Here is a 19,703-nt window from a genome sequence, read left to right as displayed (position 1 = left end):
TGTAAACTATATTAAATACTCAGCTTGGTTCCTGACTGTATTTTTTTAAATGTGCTCATTACTGTTTTGGGTGCAGAATTTCTTTCTAGGGTATTGCAGTAAGTAGGAAATGGGCTTAGTATCTGAATACAGTCTTATATTAAGAAAAATTTAATTGTATGATATATGGCTTTCATACTTCACTTCCAGGATAAAATTGTATTTATGGCATTGACCATGGACAACATAAGATAGATTTCTTAAAGGTCATGCTTCTATTTTCAAGAGACCTTGGTGATATAGTAAAACCTGTATTTTCTGATTGTTTAAACATACTAATGCTGTTTAACTGAGATGCATAAGGAATATATCAACCAAATGCTCACTAAGTTACTGTGTAGTTACGTTGAAGATGAGCTACTGCTGTTTCTCCCTCCAATGTTTGACTTCCAGGGTAAGGTACAAGACCAGATTGACCAACTGTGACTGATCTGGTCTAGCAAATAGTTTTTGTCCTCCCATTGCTTCAACCATTTAGATATTCACACTTTTTTAAAGAAAATAATCAAGTTTTAGTGTAGAATATCTTAATGCTATGTGTTACATGAAGTTCATAGCCTTTCAGAAACAGAATAGCTTCTTCAAACTGTGAAAGTTTGTAGTAATAACAAGTTGCTGATTTTTCTTTGAAATGGGAATCAAGTGCAAAAAAACCTCCTGACATTTGGAGGAGATGTAGTACGAGAGCCTTCAATACTACAGCTGGAGTAATTACACACTTCAATGAAATAACAGAGACAGTGTGTGAAAAGTAAACTTGAGTAAAATTAAGTACAGTTTTTATTAGTTCAAGTTGTAGATGTATGTATTTCCTAGGTATCTAATAATTTTAGGAGAAATCCCAACATCGATCACCCTTCTTACAGAAAATATAGTAGTTACATTGAGTGTCTAAATATCTGGACAGCTTCGAGCTGATCTCGGGCCGCTTCCTCTTGGTTGTTTCGGGGTCACTTTTTCTAATGCACACTAGAGGGCAATCTGCTTCTTCCCAGGGGATGCTGACGCCCCGGTGCTGGCTAGTGGTGATTCACGTTGGAGTATAGAATTAGAAGCAAACCCTTGTACAAATTATTGCTCTGCTTGGGTTTAGCATTGATTGTTTACCTAGATGTCTCTTTGGAAGCTTTGTAATCTGTAGTTGTTTTGATTTTAGTGTGATAAGTAACAGTTTCCTTCCTTGGTTTAAGTCCTGTCATAACCCACTCAGATAAAATAATCAACTTCTAACATGTCTCAGTTCTAGTAGTGACACAGTCTGAAGCTATGACTATCACCATTTGTCAATTTGAATTGTTGATCTTTTTCTGGAACTCAGAAGAATAATTGACTCTCTGTGCCTGATAGCATAACACTGTAGATCTGAAGAAAAATAGAAGCATTTTTATGCTGTGCCTCTAGAATGTGTCATATCTGCCTGTTAGACTCCAGAGCATGAATGCTATTTTTCTAAGTTAGACATTTAACAGACTGCTAGTCTAAGACAGAGATTTCCATTCTCGTTTTAGGATAGGTAAATAAAAGGGGAAAGCACTGATGCTTTATATATTATTAGTAAGTTCTTTTTTACTACTTAACTGGATATATGATTTCATATAATGAAATAAGAACAATCCAGTAATAAACATTAGCAGTTCATCAGTTTTAATCAGCAAACTGAAGACTATCTTTGTCCATCTTATTTTTTACCCAGTGTTTGCTGGTTTTTTTCCTCTCCATCATTATTTTTGCATCTGAAGACTTCCTGACTTGAGATCAAAATATACTTAAGTGAAACTGGCCCTTTAAGCCTGTTCAGCATTGTGTTGTCTTAGTTTTTCAGTGCTATCTATCTTGGCAGTTTATTGTAACTTGTGTCTGTTTGGACATGGTGGTGTTTATTTTCAGTTGATAAAACAATACCAAGTTTGTGACTGGTTCCACAAAGGTGAACTTTTAAGTATTTTTTCAAAATATCCTGCTGAAAAGCCAGTCTAGAAACTCCCATAATTAGCTTTCTTTTATGAGAAAGGGTGTCTGATTGTGTTGCTTGTGTATGAAGCATTGTAACTTCTTCCCTGCTTTCTTGTTTCTAATCCAAGTTTCTTTAAACAAATTTGCCAGATATGCAGATATGCAGAAACCTTTATGTGGAAGTTTCAACAAGTTTAACTGAAGTAAGTGGTCGGGAAGGCATGAGAAAATCTATTAATGCTGCCACTGGAAAAAACACAGCCTGAGCTTGTCTTGTAATAAGTTTGCCAGTCCTGGGGAAGATGATTCTGAATAACCCAACCGCAAGAAGAGACTCATTTTTAGTGTTTTCACCTGATTTCATACCAGAGAATGCAGTGTAATGTCCTTAGGCATAATTGGTGAAGTTGTCCTCAAGAACTGCTTACGTAGTTAAAACATACAAGTTTCCATGGCTGATGGTATTTTCAACTTTGGGACAGAAATTAACCAGTATTTTTATGATTATGCTTCTTTTTCCTGACATGGATGGAATTGGTATAGTAGCTTTGAAAACATACAGCAATCAACACATAAGCTTAAAGTACACTGGATTATGTGTACCAAGGCTGGAAGTAAAATACTGTTTACATATCAACCTCTAGATGCAGTTTATCTTCAAATGCTTAAAAGCAATGCAGAGCTTTACAGAAAAATCAGGACAAATAACTTTAAAAATGAAAAAAAAAAAGGTAAATTTTATTTTTGTCACGGTTTTAAATAGTTCAGAAATCCTTCTTCCCAGAATATGGAGTGTGTTTTGAGGAAGGGGGCTAGGGGATTTACTTGCATAATTCGATCCTCCAAAAGATTACTGTTTTAAATCATTACATCAGAAAATGTGTTCTTTTTGGGGTTTTGCCTGATTGAAAATTCTGTGTCATTTTCATAGACTTTCTTTTCCATCTTATAATTGAGTGTTGACTTTTCGTGTCATTCCAGGAAGTGGCAAAAAGAACGTTTGAAGGACAAAGAACATCAAACAGCTGAGGAACTTTCTGAAGAAAGTGATGTGGAATTTGAAGAGGGTTTCAAAGTACCAGGATTTCTCTTCAAAAAGCTATTTAAGTATGTATTGCATACTTTATGTTAATATTATGCTGGTGTATGCTGTTAATAATATTGGTACTAATTAATAGTTGTGGTGAATTCCAGATGCCCTTTACTGTAACTTTTACTTCAGTCAACGATTCCTCGACTTTAACTTCAGTTATTTCAGTGAGATTCTTTCTTTTAAAAAAGGTTCCAGGGTTGAACTTCAAAGAAATTAATTTATTGAGAGCACAAAATGCAGTTAAAAAAAATTACAGATGATAACTGGCTGATGTGAATGTTGTGGATGGGTATTACCTAAACTATGAATGGAGAAGCTCTCCTTGTCTATTTTTTAAATGCTTTCTTTTGGTGATACATACTTGCTCTTAATTCAGGTGTGGAGTTGTAGAATTACTCCAAACATAATATGTTGTCAAGATGTGACAAATGAAAACAAGAAATATGGTGTTTCTGTGATTGTGTGGAGTGTGTGAAATTTTATGCCGGTAAAAAATACATAGAACTTTTTCTTTAAATAACTACTCAAAGTCTACTCAAAGTAACTACTTGTAATTCATATTATGAAATAGTATTGAATGAAGTAAAGTTTTAAAATACAGAGTGAACTCTTAATTCCTTTAGTAGATGGAAAACACTCTGCAACTCATTCTTTACTTATTTAATGCTGGATTACAGATTTGGACATAACTCCTTTCTGTTTCAGTTTTTTGAGACGTGGTGCACAGTGATGCTTCCAAGTTCATCTCAAAAAGCTATTTACAAAAGCTAGCAGCTGACCAGTTATCTTCGTTCATAATCTCTCCCTTACATTTCATGCATGAGGGACTTGAATTCAATTTTGTTGACGTTTCACACAGCAGGAAAAACATCTCTTTCAAAAGCAAACTCTCTAAAATCTTATTGTTGTGGTAGAAAGCCCTGGTTTATAATGGGCATGTGTGGTATCCCTTCCAACAGAGCCACTTAGTCTTGACCTCAAAGAAATTATTACTGTTGTTCTGTAGTCCTTGGAAGGAAAGCACTAGCTCTGAAATGGAATTGAATTAATGGCTTGATTGCTGGGACCATCCAGAGCCAATATGTGGTCTCCAGTTGTTTATGCAAAGGTACTGCAGAAGTATTCATCTTGAGGATGGATGTGTGGTCTAAGCAACCCGAAGGGAAATAAAATAAAGCAGACACTAAAAATTAATCATAAAGATGCAAGCCTCACTAATGAAGGGTATCCCTGCAAGCATGAGTCAGTTGGCAAAACCTCTTAAGTGGTTAGAAAGATCAATGGAGTTGAATGATTCGTCTGACTTGTAACTTAAATGCTGATATCTCCAGTGTAGGAAAGCCCATGGTCAATAGGCATTAAACTGTTGAGTTCTGAGCAAGTTTCATACAAAACATGTAAGTATATTGACCTGAGGATATACATAGCATGTACTGTGAGTGATCTTCTTGCATAGTTAAATTACACAGAAGTTAGCTCATGCTAGAAATAGAAGAGCCTCAAGTTTGTCCTTTGGCAAATCTGTTAAAGTGGGTGATCTGTTTCTTCCCTCTATGCTTGTCTGCTTTGATGAACATTCAGCAGGAATAACAATGGTACTGCTGTGGAGCAAAACCAAACAGACTTGCAAACATTGCCTTATATACTGTCTGCACTTAGCCTGAGAGAATGCTGTCTGTATTAAAAAGAAGACAGATTTCATCATTATTTACCTTCAGTATATGATTTCCCTGATATATCTGAAATGCAATTTTGTCTCCACAACAATGCAGCTAAACTATGGTAGCTACTGTGATGAATTTTAAGGGATGCATCACAACATGATTGCTCATGTGAAAAACAGTCCAAATATAACTATTTTGGAAGACCAGCATTTTTATTTTACTTCCACAGTGTTTTTGGTATTAAAAAAAGGGGGGAACAAAAGTATAAGATTTGAAGAGAATTGATTATCTCTCCATATAAGTACAAAAAATTGAAGGAGAGGTTTCCTTTAACTTTTGCATAAGTGCATGTTTATATAAAAGATGATTATGCATGATTATACAAAGAAAGGACCTGCATCTTTTACATTTTTAGATAATTTGGAGCAGGATTTTTCACAAACCTAATTCTCTACTGTGAAACTTTCTCAGAAGAAGGAAGGTGAGAAAGAAATACGCTTATAAATGCAGCTACTTTAAGCTCTGTATGTAATCCTAAGAAATAATACAAAATGATATCAGGAAGTTCTTGGATGCTTGTCTTCTGAAGAGACATGCTTCACATTAGTCTGGGGGAGCAGCTTCTGACTGGAATGAGGATTCCCTTCAATTCTTTACTATTTGTCAGGAAATGTTTTGTCTTCATAAAATGTAGTAATGATAGCATCTTAGCCCAATTATATCTAATCCTGAAAGCCATTTCATAGTTGTTTTATAGATTGCTGCATTTTAAGGTGAATTAATTTCTAATAAGAGGGTTTTTTTAAGGGCTTCTTGGCATAATGCTTTTGAGACAGCAGTGAATAGTGTGATGTTTGAACCATTAGACGTGTTCTTTGATCATCTTTTTTTTTACCTGCTCACGCCATTTGTTTGTCTCCATTTAGCTTTCTCTAAATCCATACAGAACTCATCATAAATTGATTTTTAATAGTACTTTGTAGGCACTAGTGTCATGAGCTGTTAGTAGTCCTAAATATTATTTGTTCAAGGAAGGAAACAGGATTTTGAAATGCACACAAGAAATCCCCTAGAATGAACAACCCCTATTAAAAAAAAAAAAAAAAGTGTTTTGTTCTTTGCTTTGCTCTGCACTCCAGGAATGCGTGCTATCAAGAAAATTATATCAGTAACCTTTTTCTTCTAGTGAGTTAGGAGACAGAGAAGTGTTAAAACATGCTTGATTTCTTTTTTTTTTTTAGTGTGATTTAAAGGTACTGTTTTTCATTTCTTTCTGTTGTTTTAATTTAACCCACACACATGGTGTGTTATTCCTACTGGTCTCACTGTTTCATATAATTATAAAAAAACATGTTCTCCAGTGATTCTCAGTCCAGCATCTTATCTCCACCTTTTCAACTTGCTATTGTAAATCTTGCTTTCCAGTCTTCTTATTTTAACTGGAATATGTTTTACATTGTTGCTTGTACAATTTCCAGTGAAGGACTGGGAGTAGAAACTGCTTTGATGCTCTCATAATGTTCTGCTGCATCCCATTCACTGCAATAGTTTCTGTTGTTTTGCCATGGGTTTTTTCTTCACTGAAAGAGACTAAATATTATTAAATAAACTTATTTAGAAAGAAAAGAGGCTTTGGCAGATGTGATCAGTTTTTGTAGTTGAATATGAAGTCTGTACCACAGAGAAGTCAACCTTTTCATTGAGTTCAAGGTATATGTTCCAGATAATATGATTTACTAGACTCTTGCATGTCGTCTTTTCTGAGAAGATAATGCTTTGTAAGAGTAACTTTCCAGGTTGCTTTTAGCACTTAAAATATATATGAAATAAAATACCCTCTAATTACCATGACTATCAGTTTAATTAGAAATGTTTTAGTGTTGCATAAAGAATGAAAGTCACATGTAATGTCTGAGCCATCAAAAATGTATGACCTAGTAAATACAGCACTCATGTAAAACACACATCCAGCATGTTACTGTAACTAGTATAAGAACCTTGCCAAATGATTAATTAATGAGTACTTTCTGTTATGATCTGTATTATCAGACATTTGCCATTTTCTTTTTCCTTGTTTTAGGTACCAACAGACAGGTGTTAGGTGGCTCTGGGAATTGCACTGCCAGCAGGCAGGAGGAATTCTGGGAGATGAGATGGGATTGGGCAAGACCATCCAGATAATTGCCTTCTTGGCAGGTCTGAGCTACAGCAATATGAGGACTCGTGGTTCAAATTACAGGCAAGTGCTCCTCTGCAGACTGTCAGTCTGTGGAGCTCAATTAATATTTCATCAGATGTATTGCTGGTGGAGGAGGGTCCTGTGAATTATTAATGACATTTCAATTACAATATTCCTTTAATTCTTTTAGTGGGGGACATCAAAGGAAAAATTTTACGAGACAATGGAGCTGTAGGGCAGGAAAAATTAAACATGTAACACTTTTAATGAATTCCAGGCATTGATGCTTCATTTTGCAGATGAGCCGCACTAGATATTTTGGGTCAATACAGTGTCTAAGGTTACCTTCCACAAATGGATTGTTTACAAACTCAATTACATTAATATCAATAGTTTACACAATATGGAATTTTAAATTAGATGTAATACCTTTAGTTCCATTTATTAAATTTTACATCAAAATATTTGTTCTGGCAAGCCACCAGGTAAATGCTTTACAGGAAGTAACAAGCTGATCTGCAATGAAAGTTAGAGTTTCTGATGGGCAGGGAATTACCCATGTCAAAAAGTAGTACTAACAGTAAAACCAGTAACTTATACAGAGGAATTCCCATCTACTTTTTTTTTTTTATTGCTGTTGTTGCTTTTCAAAATATATGTTACTGTGACTGGCCTTTCTTACAAGATAATTTATGGTTTTTTGTTACTGAACAATGCTTTAAAATTTCTTCTTCATAGGTGAAATTACCGGCAAGATACTTGCTTGTGTCCTTGGATTTGCAAATGCACGCATGAATAATACTTGATTTTTCTACTTCTGTTGGCCTGTTTACGTGATGTAAATAGCTACATGCAATTTAGCAACTATCATAGGACTGTACTAAACAAAAATAATTATCTTTACATAGAGGTACGTTTAAATTATGTACAGCATGCACATGAATTGTAAAATAATGCTTTAAAGAGAAAATATTCCTCTCTTTTCTCCAGTTGCTTCTTACTGTAGCCTTTATGTAAAAAAAGCTTAAAAAGAGGTCCTTCATCACTCAGGCCAGTTGATTTACTTCTATATGGCTGCCTGGTTAAGGATGCTACTGTACAGATCGTTTTGTGGGGTTATATTACCTACCCCACTTGGGGAACACTAAACGATGAAAATCGTTTAGGACACCTCTTGACACTGTTACATAGTGTGAAACTACAGCAAAACTTTGAAAAGGCCAAAATCCATTTGCACACCTAAGTTGCAGTGTTTTTTCTCCATGTAAAATAATGTGTTGAGTCTCATTTTTTGGCTGGTGCATGTTACTAAGTTCATCGTGATAGTAATTCCGTGGGAGGAAATAAGGTTTAATTTATTGGTGTAACTTGCTCTGATTTTGTTTGTATGCTGTAAGGCAGAGGGTCTAAACAACTTGATCTTTCATAGTCCAATATTTTCCTCATCTGGAGTAAGAGGGCAGTAATACTGGTTGACTAGTTTCTATCTGAAAGACATACTCTGGCAAGCAGGAGACCTTCTGGTCAGCCTGCCTGCGAAGTTGGCATTGGGGTGAACGCAGTTGTGTTGTCAGCGTACCTAATTGTATTTTTTTGATTTTGGAGGAGCCTGAAGACTAGCTGAAGTAAGGAACTACTTGTTACATGGAGTAAAACTATTACAAAAATTAAAATGGCATCTCACTTCTAACAGTTATTGAGACATACAGGTGGGGAAAGTCAAATATTGTGATGCATTTGTAGAGATGGTGACACTGCGGTGTAAAGATACAAGGGAAGCAAGATTTTTGGAGGGGAAAAGATCTTTAGTTAGACCAGCTGAGATAGTAGGAACAAGCAACAGCTTTCAAACCAACTGTCCCTTCATAAGAAAAAAAAGAAAGCATCAGCAAACTTAAGTGACCCATCTCTAGCCTGTATCTAGGTTGAAATCTTGTTGAAACCTGTTGAAGACTTGGGAGTCCTTAAGTTTCATTGTTTCCCAAATACGTTATTTTATTTAACAAATATGTTATGTTTGACTACAGACATATTTATTTGAGAGATCAGATGAGAAACTGACAGAAAGTTTATACACTGATTATTTACCCATCTGTGCTCTTCAAGATACTGAGATATAATCATAAACAGCTCAATCTCTACTGTGAGTGGCAGAGATTAATTTCCATGGTGCTTGGGTAAATAAAACTCCATTGCCTCAGAAAGTTGCTCTTCCTGCCTTGTTCTTTTATTTTCACTAGGGTTTAGTTACTGTTTCAGCTTGAAGGCATGATTTGCCAGTCCTTGGCAACAGAGTTGGTTATAATGCAACATGTTTTCCTCTACTATTTTTTGAGTACTTAAAGATTGTAAATATAGTATGACTACAGCTTCTTTTTTCATGATATTAAGTTGCAGGAATAGATCTTATTTGCAATTCCAATTTGCTTCCAATTAAATAACAACAAATAAAGGATACTTGTTGTGAATTTGGGTTTTATAAACCAGGAGCAATGGAAGAAAGAGATTTGGGTATATTGATCATATATTATATTGACCATAAGCTATTACTACAGCAGCTGTGAAAAAGGGACAAAATACATTATGACAATATATTTGCAGTAGGAACAGGGCAGTACTGTTACCTTGGTACAAGGCACCAGTAAGATTTTTATTTTTAATGTTTTTAGTTTTACCTTTGTTCAAGGAAAACAAATATAAATTGAATGGACAGCAGATCAAATATGTTGCAGTGATTAGGCGAATGGAGGATGCCTCCTAAGTGTAGCAAGCAGAAGTATGTGATTTGTTTAGTTTTGTGAAACAGCTCAGACTGGAAGAAGTTAGATGACTCTTTTATATAAATAAATAAAAGCTCTCAAGAGAATAATAAAATGTTGGCTAGTGGAAAGTGGTTAGAGCCAGACTAGACACAGAAGAGTTTTCACACAACCGAGTGGAGGGGGAGTGGATTTTCTGAAAATTGATCAAAGAGGTGTGAACTCTTTATGTAAGATGAAGGGGGAAAAAAACTGGATAAACCCAGCATGTGAGCTTGTGTGATACAGACCAGGGGAATAAACAGAGCTATTTTGTTACAACCCGTGAAGAATGAGAAACTAGTATGTTCTAGGAAAGTTGGCTTTTTTGCTATGGATATTTTTAAGAGCAATAGCAGTGGTTATTTGGATTCATATCGTAATTTGAAGCTATTTTTTGCATCTCTGAGTTCTTACTTCCCCTTGGATTGATGGGAGTTTTTTAATTAGACTATGTAAGGTTGTGTGATAGTATTTGTTCGTAAGCAACATCCAGGCTGTTATTCTGCATATGTATAAGCTTTTAATAAAGAATATTATTTCTTCATGTCAGCAGTTTCTGAAGGCATTAAGACATTTGGTTCTTTTAAAGCCAGGTATTGATGGAGTCTGAGAAACCCTTCTTTATTGCTATCAGTGTGTGATCTTGAATGTATACTGTGATCTTTTGCATTGTTTATTTATTACCACTTGAATGTACATAGTCAGCCAGACACAGATCAGTATGTGACAACTGTAGCTTTTACCTTTGTTTGCAAAGTCATTTTGTTCTAGTTTTTAAAGACCAAATATATTTGAAAAATAACTGCTAGTAACCACTACTTAGTATATTTCCTATGTAATTGTTGGTATTTTTATGTGGTGGTAGTATTTCTTGTTTGGCTGTTGTGTGAGAGATTTTTCCCTTTTTAACCTTAAGAGTAGCTCTAAACTTAATATACAGAAAGACTTTGTTTCAAACTGCCTTAATAATTCTCAGAAACAATCGTGTGATTATGAATAAGAAACTTATGAGACAGTTTGAGCTGAGCTCAGTCCTCAACTTCCATGATGATATAGTCTGCTGCTTTAGAGTCCATGTCTTTTCTGTAAATTATGATGATGATAGTACATTATATTACAAACATGAAGCAGAACACCTGTGTGTAAATCTATTTGTGAGACTCTAGCTACACATTCTGTATAATAGAAGTAATAAAATAATTGCTTGTTAATGATTTCTTTTCTCTTACAGAAACAGCAGTCACTAAAACCTGATTTGTAATATCACAGGAGGAAGTTCCCTTATGCCTTGTTGTTTGGAGCTTTTCTATTTCTGTTTATCTTGATAGATGCATCCATAAACTGTTCAATGGATAGATTCTTTTAGCAGTACCTTCTTCATCTTCCTTTAAAAAACAGACTTCCAGGAAAACAAAGTGCCAATTAATTTTCATAGCTCTCATATTCCACTCTAAACTATAAACTGTGTCATTTTAATATGTGTGTATTTTAATGAGCCACTTAATACAAAGTATTTATTTCATGTTAAAGGTTTTTTTTCCTCGAATACTCTATTTTAGGTACCAGGGATTGGGTCCAACAGTGATTGTTTGTCCAGCTACTGTGTTGCATCAGTGGGTTAAAGAATTCCACACTTGGTGGCCTCCATTTAGAGTCGCTGTTCTCCATGAAACTGGTTCTTATACCAAGAGTAAGGTAATGGCTGACATCCATTTTGTAATTCCAGAGACTTTTTTTTTTTTGTATGCCCTTTCTCTGAATGTTTTAAAAGAACAAAAAGTTCACTGTCTTGTATAGATTTATTAGTAAACTGGACAAAAAGTGTATGACACAGAATAGGTACATATTATGCATATTATGATTTAGACTTGTGTTACCTGAAAAAATTAATCATAGTAACAGGTTTCTTGTGTGAGGCTTCCTTGTGCTGTAGTCCATGCTAGGAGTTTATGACTAGACTGCTTGTACACCAGATATAGCACCTAGGAATTCTCTTCTTGCATTTCTGTGTATCAGTATGTCATTGGTCTGATATTTAATATGTTTTGCATGCACGTGCAATTTCTCTTCAGTTGGTCACTGTCAGTTGACATGACTTAATCTCCTTTTCTTTCATGGCAGTGTTACTTTCTTAGTTTTCATTGTTTCAAACAGTGCATTTTCTGTCTTTTTAACTTTCTTCATCACTCTCTTCATATGCATGTTCTTAGTCTGTTTCTTAAGTTGGACAGCCTGACTTGTCTGAAGTTTCAAACTTTGGTACCTTGTAGGAACAAAACAAGGAAAACTTAAATTTTTACTTTCCCTTAGGTGCTTAAATGGATTTTCAGGATTCAGCAGAACATTTTTAAATTTCTCTTTAAATATTTATTGAGTTTATTGTAATAACATTAAAATGATATGGTGCTTAATTGCACTTGATTAAACATATTCTGAGGTAATTGATGCAGTTACAGTACGTGGCAAAAAAGGAATAGCACACTCTAATGTGCTAATAGCTTCCTGTTGTTCAATTAACTTGGTGTGTTTTCAAGCCCTAAAAAACTGTTGACCTCAATAACATGCTTGCATGTCTTCCTAAATTAAATCATGTGTGCTTATTTTGGGCTATTTGTTAATTAATGGACTTGACAGAGTGGCTCAAATTTTTCCATCTGCAGGTATAGTCAGGTTTTCAAGGACTTCACCTTCCCGTTGTCCTCCTGCAAATGTATATTCAACAACTTAAAATTATAAGCACTTTAAATAGGGCAGATTTAGAGAACTGAATCTAATGCCTCGTCTTCTAAGAGCTGCACAAAATACAGGATAGGTGATTTACTCCTGCATAGGATTTCTTTTCAATATACATTCTGTCTATGAATACTTTGATGCTGATCTGATCTCGTGACAATTCCATCTTATGATAACCTGTGGCATTACAGGAAGCTACTTTTGCATATGTTAACTTTATAATGCTCATCCCATGACCATTCTGCTTTTATGCTCTGGCGTAATGCATAAACCTAACTAAGTTTAAGAAATATATTTAAAAATAGTGGTTATACTGCCTAAGAAGATATGTTTATTCTTTGAGATTAATTTTACGTGGCCAAAAGCCAGCTTGCTGTGCACCTGTGGTCTCAATGTTGCACAGACCTGTTTGTAATTAACTGACAATTGCAGAATTGACCTATTATTCTGTTTGTGTATCATGGTTTATCACAAAATAAATGAGAAGAGTTTTGTGCTGGACAGCTGGCTTGCCAGGAGAGGATTGGGGAACTGAACTTTGTTATCAACTTTGGAGTGAGAAAGATCACTTCAGCCTCTGATGAGGTTAGAATTATCTGAACTAGTGGAAGAACATAATTGTCCTCTGGATTAACTGGACATCAGACAGTGGATTTTGAGGACTACATTATCCTGTAGTGGTTGGCCAGCAGGTTGTTTGTGATAAAACAGAGTATTGCAACTTGTTCTCTGCAGGCCTGTGAAAGAGGGACAGATAATTTCCAAGGAACAGAGAAAGATTAATTGTAAAACTATTGAATGAGATTTTTGGATAAAAGGAGGTAAGCAATGACAGATGTCTCATAAGGCAAGACAGTATTTCATAGCAGAAAGAGACAACAGCTGAAGTTTCATTTGATAAAATTTAAGTTGATGTTTTAGGTGTGATTAGTGTATGTAATTTTTACCATAACATTGTCAGGAATCCTGAAATATTAGCAAATAGTAAATCTTTCAACATTGGTGAAATTATGTGCTTTTATGAATAGACAGTTTGTGTTGCACCTTCTAAGATACAAAAACATCAGTGCAAGAGCCTGTCTCCCACTTCTTTAGGCTTGCCTATGGAAGTATTTCACTTGACAATGAAGAGTGGGGAAGACATCTGTTCTGATTGTTTTATCATAAATTGATACCAGGCAATACCTTGCACATCTGTTCAGTTAGTGACACTTCTTTAGTGTTACAGTAGGACTTCTGAGCAATGTGGTAAGTGAAAGGCTCACCAATTTTGTTGTTGTTGTTGTTTGGTTTTGGGGTTTTTTTTGTTTTTTGTTTTACCTTGGCATATCCTCTCTTCCCATTTTGGTTTTCTTTGCACGCAATTACAGGATTTTCGGAATAATAGTATGGAATAACAGTCTGAATTGTGAGCACCAGATTGGCCGCCAATCTTACCAGCCAATTTCAGATCAGTCATTGAGACATCCCACTAAGATACCTCTGGGTCTATAATATTTGTGTAGGTTTTTAGCATATGTGAAGCTTCAAAAGGGAGATTACGTTATTCCTTTCCTAAAATAACAAAGGTAGAAAATTTTGGCAGTGAAGAAGAGAAGTGTGAAGTTCCAGTTTCACCCCCTGAAATATGCTTAATAATTTAAAGACCTTCAGCTATCCTCAAGGGAAGGCAGATTGGTATTTTAGATAGTGAAAGTGAAATAGAAAGTTGAAGGGGTTTCCAAAGCTTTTGAGCTACTTTGGATGAAATGTAAAACTTGCCCCTTTTTTTATTACTGTCATTTGTGATCACAGAAGATCATTTGGTTCTTCTGTGATGAAAAATGTGCTTAAGTTGGAAGCTGTAGGAAAAACCAGATTTAAGTAATAGTCTTCCTTTGTGAAGTCAGCTTTCAGTTTGAACAAGGTATAGCATTCGTGGCTAAATATTTCCTGTGGTGCTGTCTTATGCTATTAAGCTTCTACTATGGTTTATGGTTAAATCTGATCTGTAAACATTGAGTGCTCTGAGACCTCTAAGGATGAGAGAAAACAAAGAAGTAAATCTAATGTAGTGTATCACAAATACTATTTTATTTATGATATAGAACACAAGGTAAGGAGAAGAAAGCTCTGCAAGTGTTGGAAAAACACTTCTGTACAAAGAGCTTCTCCTGTTGTTTCAAAACTTCTGTTGGCACATGAACATTTGTAAATTGTAGAATGTAAGAGGGAACATGAACTTTAGTTATCTTGTTTAACATAGGACATATGGAAGGAGACTGTGTTTTTTAAGTTCGAGGCTGAACTTCTAATTTCTTGATCTTTAGAACAGGTAACACTGAGTTTAACAGTTCTTTAATGGTAATCACACAGCGTTTGTAAAGCTGCAACTTTGCATTCCCTTGTTCGGGTCAAATGCAGGACACACCACACAGCCCTCAAAAGCATTGTCAGTTCATGGTGTGAAACCATCTACTTGAAGATGCCTACACACTGAAAACTTTAGACCTTCTACTCTCACAGTAGAGTACATAATCTACATGCAAACAAAATAAGCCTCAGGGGTTATGGTTATCGGCTCACTCCACATGACTGTATATGGAACCATACTTTAGCCAAAGGATCTATTTCTGAGTTGAGGACCAAACTCAGATAAACTTAGTATCATGCCCCAAGAAGCAGCATTCTTGATAAATACGTGCTAAGTGCTTTAGCTCTTTTTATTGCAACTTTTACATTATTAAACATTGTAATGTGTTCTTCTGAAGCCTCTTCGTGGTGCCATTTAGATTGTTTTATTGGGGGCAGGGAAATAATAAAGAGGTTTTATATGTTGCATTTATGGATCTCCGGGCTTAGTGGTTGGTTATGAGATGTGATAAGTCTGCTTATAAGAGATAAGAGTGCGTTTTTGATTCACAAGTGAAATATGGTTGTGTGACTAGATATTATCTCTATATTCACACTTGCTCAAAGGTATCTGAATGTTTAGAGAATTTTGTAGTTATCACTAGTCTATTTCTTTAATTTGAGTCTTAGTATATACATTTCTGTCTAAGAAAATTACAATTTTTAATACATAATACATAATAATTCAGAATTCGGGTCCTCTTAAACCTTTTTTCAAAGACTGCTTTATCCAAAAAAAGATAAACATTATTTCTGTAAGTCAGAAAAATTGTCCTGTTTTTGTACACTCAGAAACAAACTTGTAGCTACATTGAGGTACCAACAGGAAAAAAGAATTTGCTTAAAGGTGTGTCCTTAGAATAAATCATAAATATTTTGGCCTTAGGAAGTATTGTTTGCCAAAAATCATCCAGTACATTGCTTGTGTCCCAGTGTAGATAAGGCAACACAATCAACTTATCACCCAAAGTTAGGAGAAAATACTGTCCTTGAATTTTAAAGGTCTGAAGTACTGCGCTGAACATAAATGTAAGTTCATAATTACTCAGTCTACTCACATGTTCCTCTATTCATTAGGATCATAAAAAGGCCAGAGTTGAGAATTTCAAAACTAGCTAACGACTGTGTTATCTTTTGGCATTAGTAGGATTTGTCTCTCTTAAGCAAATTTTTTTTTTTTTTTTTTAGTTTAACAGTGCATATCCTGAAATATTTCACTGAAATGTATTGCTCAAGAAAAAATAAAATTAAATTAAACATGCTTTAATCTAACCAAACAAGAATTGTGAATTAAGTAATACATTATAAAATAACATAAATTCTGAAATGCCACACCCTCAAAAGAGTGTGTATCCAATATTAAATGTTACCATATTTTAAAATATTTAAAATTACTCCAAGAGCTGCACCTAGAGTGAAGGCAACCTCTGAGAAAGTACCTAATGCAGTAAAATGAGAGTTAGTGTTATAGCGTGAGTTGATAAAATTGTGTTGTATTTCTTCATTGTCAGCACAAATCCTTGTTTATTAAAAATTTAGCTTGAAGGAAACTTTAATTAATTACAGGTTCAGTAAATCCTGACTAGGATTCTGCTGTGGTGTGTTTACAGTGAATGGCCTTCATGTGCCTGTGTTTCACTTCTGTTCTCTCTGCTACCTGACAGCGTGATTTATGGCTGTTGTTTTCTACTGGTCCACTGTTTGCCCTCTAGGAGGGATTGGTCTCTTGAGCCTCCATAATAACAGCAGCACTTTCACAAAACATCTTTTAATGACAAGAGTGTAGCATTCTGTAAGTCAGGCTAATTGCAGACATACCCTATTAATTGCAAAAATTAGGAGAGGTTACATATTTTACAAGCTTTTAATTTTAAATCGCCCGAGATGATTTGTCGTAAGTGTTTGGGTAGAGATGTCTACAATATTCTAGGATAGGCCCTTGCTGACACTCGAGAAATGTTGCAGACTGTGGATAATATGCATCGTAGAATTAAGCTTTGGGTGTCCACACCTGCCTAGAAATCATACTCTCCCTGTAATGCAAATTGTTTTGAAGATTGCATATTCTCTTGAGAATCGTGATATCAACATTAAATAACGTGTTGTGGTTTTATCAGGAGATGATAATCAGAAAGTAGAAATTCTTGAAAAGTTCAAGTCATAAGAGCTTTAAATCTTGGAGTATGTGTAAGCAACTAATTTTACAATAAAAGATCATGGACTTTTTAACTTATCTCACTTTTTGAGATGGATTTTTCCTTTTTTTTTTTTTGTTGGGTTTGTTTGGGGGGTTTTTGTTGGGTTTTTTTGATTTTATTTTCTTAAAGGCATTTCAAGTAATAAGGATTTTGTCTTTCCTGTAGCAAATTCAGTGGTGGTTCTACTTTCTTTTTTTCTTTTATATTGGATGTGTTTCTTTCATCTAGAATTGCTTCTCAGCCCATCATCTTCTGTTTAAGTCTTCTAGATTTGTATGTGGAGGATAAATGCAATAGAGATGAGTTTTGAGTGCTGTGAAAAGTGGCACAGACTGTCTCTGCCCTACATAATTTGCAACTATAAAGGCTAGTAAAAACTTGGGGAAAGGTTATAGCTTAAAAGAGAAGCACAAAATTTGAAGATTGATAACAAATATATTAATCCTGTTAATGAGAAAGGTTAGACAGAATTTAGAATTAACTAAATAGATTTTTTTTTTGTGGTTGTTTTTCAGTTTTTCACTTGTTTAATTTTCCTCTAATGTGCTAGATCTTGCTTGCAGCACACAAAGCTGGGTTTGTGACATGCATATTGGAGAACTTGAAGGAACCCGTTGCGTTAATCAAATCCAGTGTTTGCTTTTTTAGGCATTGTCTTTAAAAAATTAAAAATAAAAACCACTGTTTCCTTTTGACCAGACTTCAGGTCAAATTCTGATCTGTTATAACATAGTATTCAAGTGCTTGAAAATTCTTTTACAGATGAGCTTAGGACCATATAATCAAAATCTTACCTATGCTTTTTTTTTTTTTTTGCAATGTAAATTATATATCTGCTTTTACAAAACTTTTTATACATACCTTGGATAGCAGACTTGTATGTGTGTAGTTCAGTAGGTTTGAGATTTCTGTCTCACTGTTGCTGACAACGTGCACCTTTTGCTTTTAGGTGAAGCTAATTCATGAAATTGCTTCATGCCATGGAATTCTCATTACATCTTATTCCTACATTCGACTGATGCAGGACAACATCCACACGTATGATTGGCATTATGTGATTCTGGATGAGGGTCACAAAATCCGAAATCCAAATGCTGCAGTCACACTTGCATGCAAGCAGGTACTTTATAAAAAATAAATTTGTGCTCTGGGAGGAGGTTCCAAGATCTAAAAGCCTATCATAAAAATATATGTTTGATCATTAATAAAGAATAAAAGCATAAATCACAATGGTTTGTATTTGACTATTTAATTTACTTAGCATTTTTAATGAATTTACATGAGTAAATTTACAGCAGTATGGTAAAGAAAAAAATCAGAAATTTTAAGTTGCATAGTAATTTACCATTGGGTATAAATGTCAGATAGCTGGTGTCAATTTTCTGCCAATAGTTTATGGACAGTATATTGCAGAAAGCTGTTTTATTCATAAATATGAGGCCACGTATTTTAACATGAGAATTCATTGATGGTAAAATTGAATATCCTCTGAGGGAGGGTTACATCATGAACCATGAAAATAACTTTCTTTTGGTTTTGTGGTTTTTATTAATAGTTCCGCACACCCCATCGAATCATCTTGTCTGGCTCCCCTATGCAAAATAACCTAAAGGAGCTCTGGTCCCTCTTTGACTTTATATTCCCAGGAAAACTGGGAACACTGCCTGTGTTCATGGAGCAGTTTTCTGTCCCGATAACCATGGGAGGATATTGCAATGCCTCTCCTGTCCAGGTAAATGCATCAAAAATAGCACTTTGCTTGAAGGAAACTGTTATGTTGTTTCTAAACTGACATCTAAATGTACTTCATGCTGTATGTTCTAGACACTATACTAACCCAAAAAAGAGCTGCATGTGTGTTTTACTGCTGCATGTACAAAAAGAGCTGTTCAACTAAATGAGGCCATTTCATTTATATGGGGGGTGCAGCTTATACAAAGGGTTTTCTTGTCAAAAGCCCTGAAGTTTGTGTCATTAGAAGTATTCTTTGATGTGAAGTAAAGATAAACAAAATGGGGTGGAAAATGACTGTCTTATATTTTGATGTACTTAAATAGAACTTCCCTATTTGATATGAAGCTTTGTCAAATTATGCAATAAGAAGAATCCTTAAATCCAAACTGAAAACTATTTTTATTTTAAAAGGTAAAGTAGGTGTTGGAAGTCTGAAAGTAGAGAAACAAATTTTGAAAGCAAAAATTATTTGGAAAATGATTTTTAGTAAGTATGTCTATTAATCTTTGTAGTTGTGGTTCTCAGTATTGCCTGAGAACATTTTTCAAATTAGATGATAAATTAATTGTCTGCATCATAATCTGCAGACTAATTTTTGTATAAATGCTAAGCAAGTTGTATCCTTTTAAATCCTCTTTGTAATGCACACATGCATTTCTAAAGTTTTATTTTATTTTTGAGTGTAAGTACTTCCCTTTTCTAAATCTTAGTAATTTACTAAATTGGACTTTCAATTTGGTTTTTTACATATCAATAATTTATTATATTATTTGTTTTGCTTTAAGAGAAATTTAGTTGGTTTTAGCTATTATGTACAGTTATTACCCATCTCACACATCCATTACCCATTACAGAACCATATGCTCCATTTAAAGCCAGAGTGACCTTTAGTTTCTGTGTTCATGGGGATTTTCTTGT

The 19,703-nt window shown here is 34.7% G+C and overlaps 1 protein-coding gene across 5 annotated transcripts in view; it reads left to right on the top strand.

The window, feature by feature from the left end:
* Positions 1–19,703, top strand: part of ERCC6 (ERCC excision repair 6, chromatin remodeling factor) — a 47,216-nt gene that overhangs the window by 14,048 nt on the left and 13,465 nt on the right. For all 5 annotated transcript variants that reach the window (XM_064662811.1, XM_064662810.1, XM_064662808.1 and 2 more), the window contains 5 exons: positions 2,974–3,099; positions 6,830–6,988; positions 11,289–11,424; positions 18,001–18,171; positions 18,607–18,783. In XM_064662811.1, the coding sequence (XP_064518881.1) occupies positions 2,974–3,099; positions 6,830–6,988; positions 11,289–11,424; positions 18,001–18,171; positions 18,607–18,783 (769 nt within the window). The remainder of the gene's footprint in view (positions 1–2,973; positions 3,100–6,829; positions 6,989–11,288; positions 11,425–18,000; positions 18,172–18,606; positions 18,784–19,703) is intronic.

This window comes from Pseudopipra pipra, chromosome 8, assembly GCF_036250125.1.
Source record: "Pseudopipra pipra isolate bDixPip1 chromosome 8, bDixPip1.hap1, whole genome shotgun sequence".
Lineage (NCBI taxonomy): Eukaryota > Metazoa > Chordata > Aves > Passeriformes > Pipridae > Pseudopipra > Pseudopipra pipra.
Note: the sequence above shows the minus strand (reverse complement) of the source record. Positions and strands in the feature narration are given on the sequence as shown.